Here is a 1,915-nt window from a genome sequence, read left to right as displayed (position 1 = left end):
GAGGAGCCTCTCTACTGTTGTCCATAATGGCTGCCACCATATATTCCCACCAACAGAGTATGAAGATTCACTTTTCCCCAAATTGTATCCAACATTTGTTATTTGTAAAATTTTTGATGACAGCAGTTTTGACAGGTGTGAGGTGATAACTCATTGTAGTTTTAGGACCTGTTTTATCTGTCTTTCACTACCATATACAGATGTTCTGATGCAACAAAAAAGACAATGTCAGTTGAAGTAAAGTTAATTCAATTTCACATTAATTTTATTAAACTATTGTAGTTTAATACAAAAATAATTTGTGATTATTTTGTAAACTTTGACTTGGCTGTCTGAGCTGCTCTGGTTAGCAACTAATATGATAATATAGATTAAATCCTTTTTTTAAATTTTTATCTGAATTCACTTTTCTAAGAACTTAGATTGGATGTGTCATCTCCAAGTCTTTTTCCCTGGACTATTCTATGGCTTATTAATAATTCAAAATTGCATTTGGGTGCCATTGCCATGCTTTAAATCTAAACACTCCTGGAAACAAGTTATTTTAATACGGAAATAAAGCACAGAGTGATCATGATAATTGATTTCCATGGAGACTCCCTTTCATTTACTACTTTCATTCTGTTTTTTATTGCTACAGAGCAGCCACACAATTCCCAGTTGATCTCCATGGACAACACTACAGAGGTGACTGAGTTCGTCCTTGTGGGGTTATCCGATGACCCGGAAGTGCAGATCCTGCTCTTCCTCACCTTCTCTCTCATCTACCTCCTCACCCTGGTTGGGAACCTGGGGATGACCGAGCTGATCCTGCTGGACTCTCGTCTCCACACGCCCATGTACCTCTTCCTCAGCCAGCTCTCTCTGGTGGACTTAGGTTACTCCTCAGCGGTCACTCCCAAAGTGATGGCAGGATTCGTCACAGGAGACAAAACCATTTCCTACGAGGCTTGTGCCACCCAGTTCTTCTTCTTCGTGGCCTTTATCACCGTAGAAAGTTTCCTCTTGGCCGCAATGGCTTATGACCGCTATGCAGCCGTGTGCAAGCCCCTGCACTACACCACCGCCATGACGACCAAAGCGTGCGCACGTCTGCTCACAGGCTGCTACTTCTGCGGCTTCCTGAATGCCTGCGTCCACACCGGGAACGTCTTCAGGCTCTCCTTCTGTAGGTCCAACGTGGTCAACCACTTCTTTTGTGACGCTCCTCCTCTGCTGGCTCTCTCGTGCTCAGACGGCTACGTCAGTGAGATGGTTATTTTCTTCGTGGTGGGTTTCAATGACCTCTTTTCTATTCTGGTCATCTTCATCTCCTACCTGTTTATATTTATCACCATTCTGAGGATGCGCTCATCTGAAGGACGCCAGAAGGCCTTTTCCACCTGTGCTTCCCACCTCACTGCTGTCTCCATCTTCTATGGGACAGGCACCTTCATGTACTTACAGCCCAGCTCCAGCCACTCCATGGGCACAGACAAAATGGCGTCTGTGTTCTATGCCATAGTCATCCCCATGCTGAATCCACTGGTCTACAGCCTGAGGAACAAAGAGGTCAAGGGTGCCTTTAAAACGGCTGTGGGGAAGGCAAAGTCTTCTATAGGATTTATATTTTAATTACATTAAAGCTACGATAAGGCAACTTTTTCCACCTCCAACTATCTGAGGAAAATATTTTTCCTGTCTACCCCACACATTTCTAAATTTTTCTGGCAATTTCTCCAGCTGTTGATTAAGTTCACAAATTAAAACCTCCAAAAATGTGATAACAACAGAGAATGGGTTACCAAGAACATGGGATTTTTATTTTAAAAATTCTTCCTAGTAAGCCTACACACCCACACTCTCACATGAACATATACATTTACGTGTATGTATTAACATATGCACGCATGTACATCATTCATGAAAAACTCAT

The 1,915-nt window shown here is 42.7% G+C and overlaps 1 protein-coding gene across 1 annotated transcript; it reads left to right on the top strand.

Annotated features, from left to right (window-relative positions):
• Positions 1-666: 666 nt before the first annotated feature.
• Positions 667-1,614, top strand: LOC133056702 (olfactory receptor 5B12-like). Its single transcript, XM_061142347.1, has one exon. It carries the CDS (start codon positions 670-672, stop codon positions 1,612-1,614), a length of 945 nt encoding a protein of 314 aa, XP_060998330.1. The 5' UTR covers positions 667-669.
• The last annotated feature ends 301 nt before the right edge of the window (positions 1,615-1,915 follow it).

Source organism: Dama dama, chromosome 1 (genome assembly GCF_033118175.1).
Source record: "Dama dama isolate Ldn47 chromosome 1, ASM3311817v1, whole genome shotgun sequence".
NCBI lineage: Eukaryota > Metazoa > Chordata > Mammalia > Artiodactyla > Cervidae > Dama > Dama dama.
This window is presented reverse-complemented; position numbering and strand designations above follow the sequence as displayed.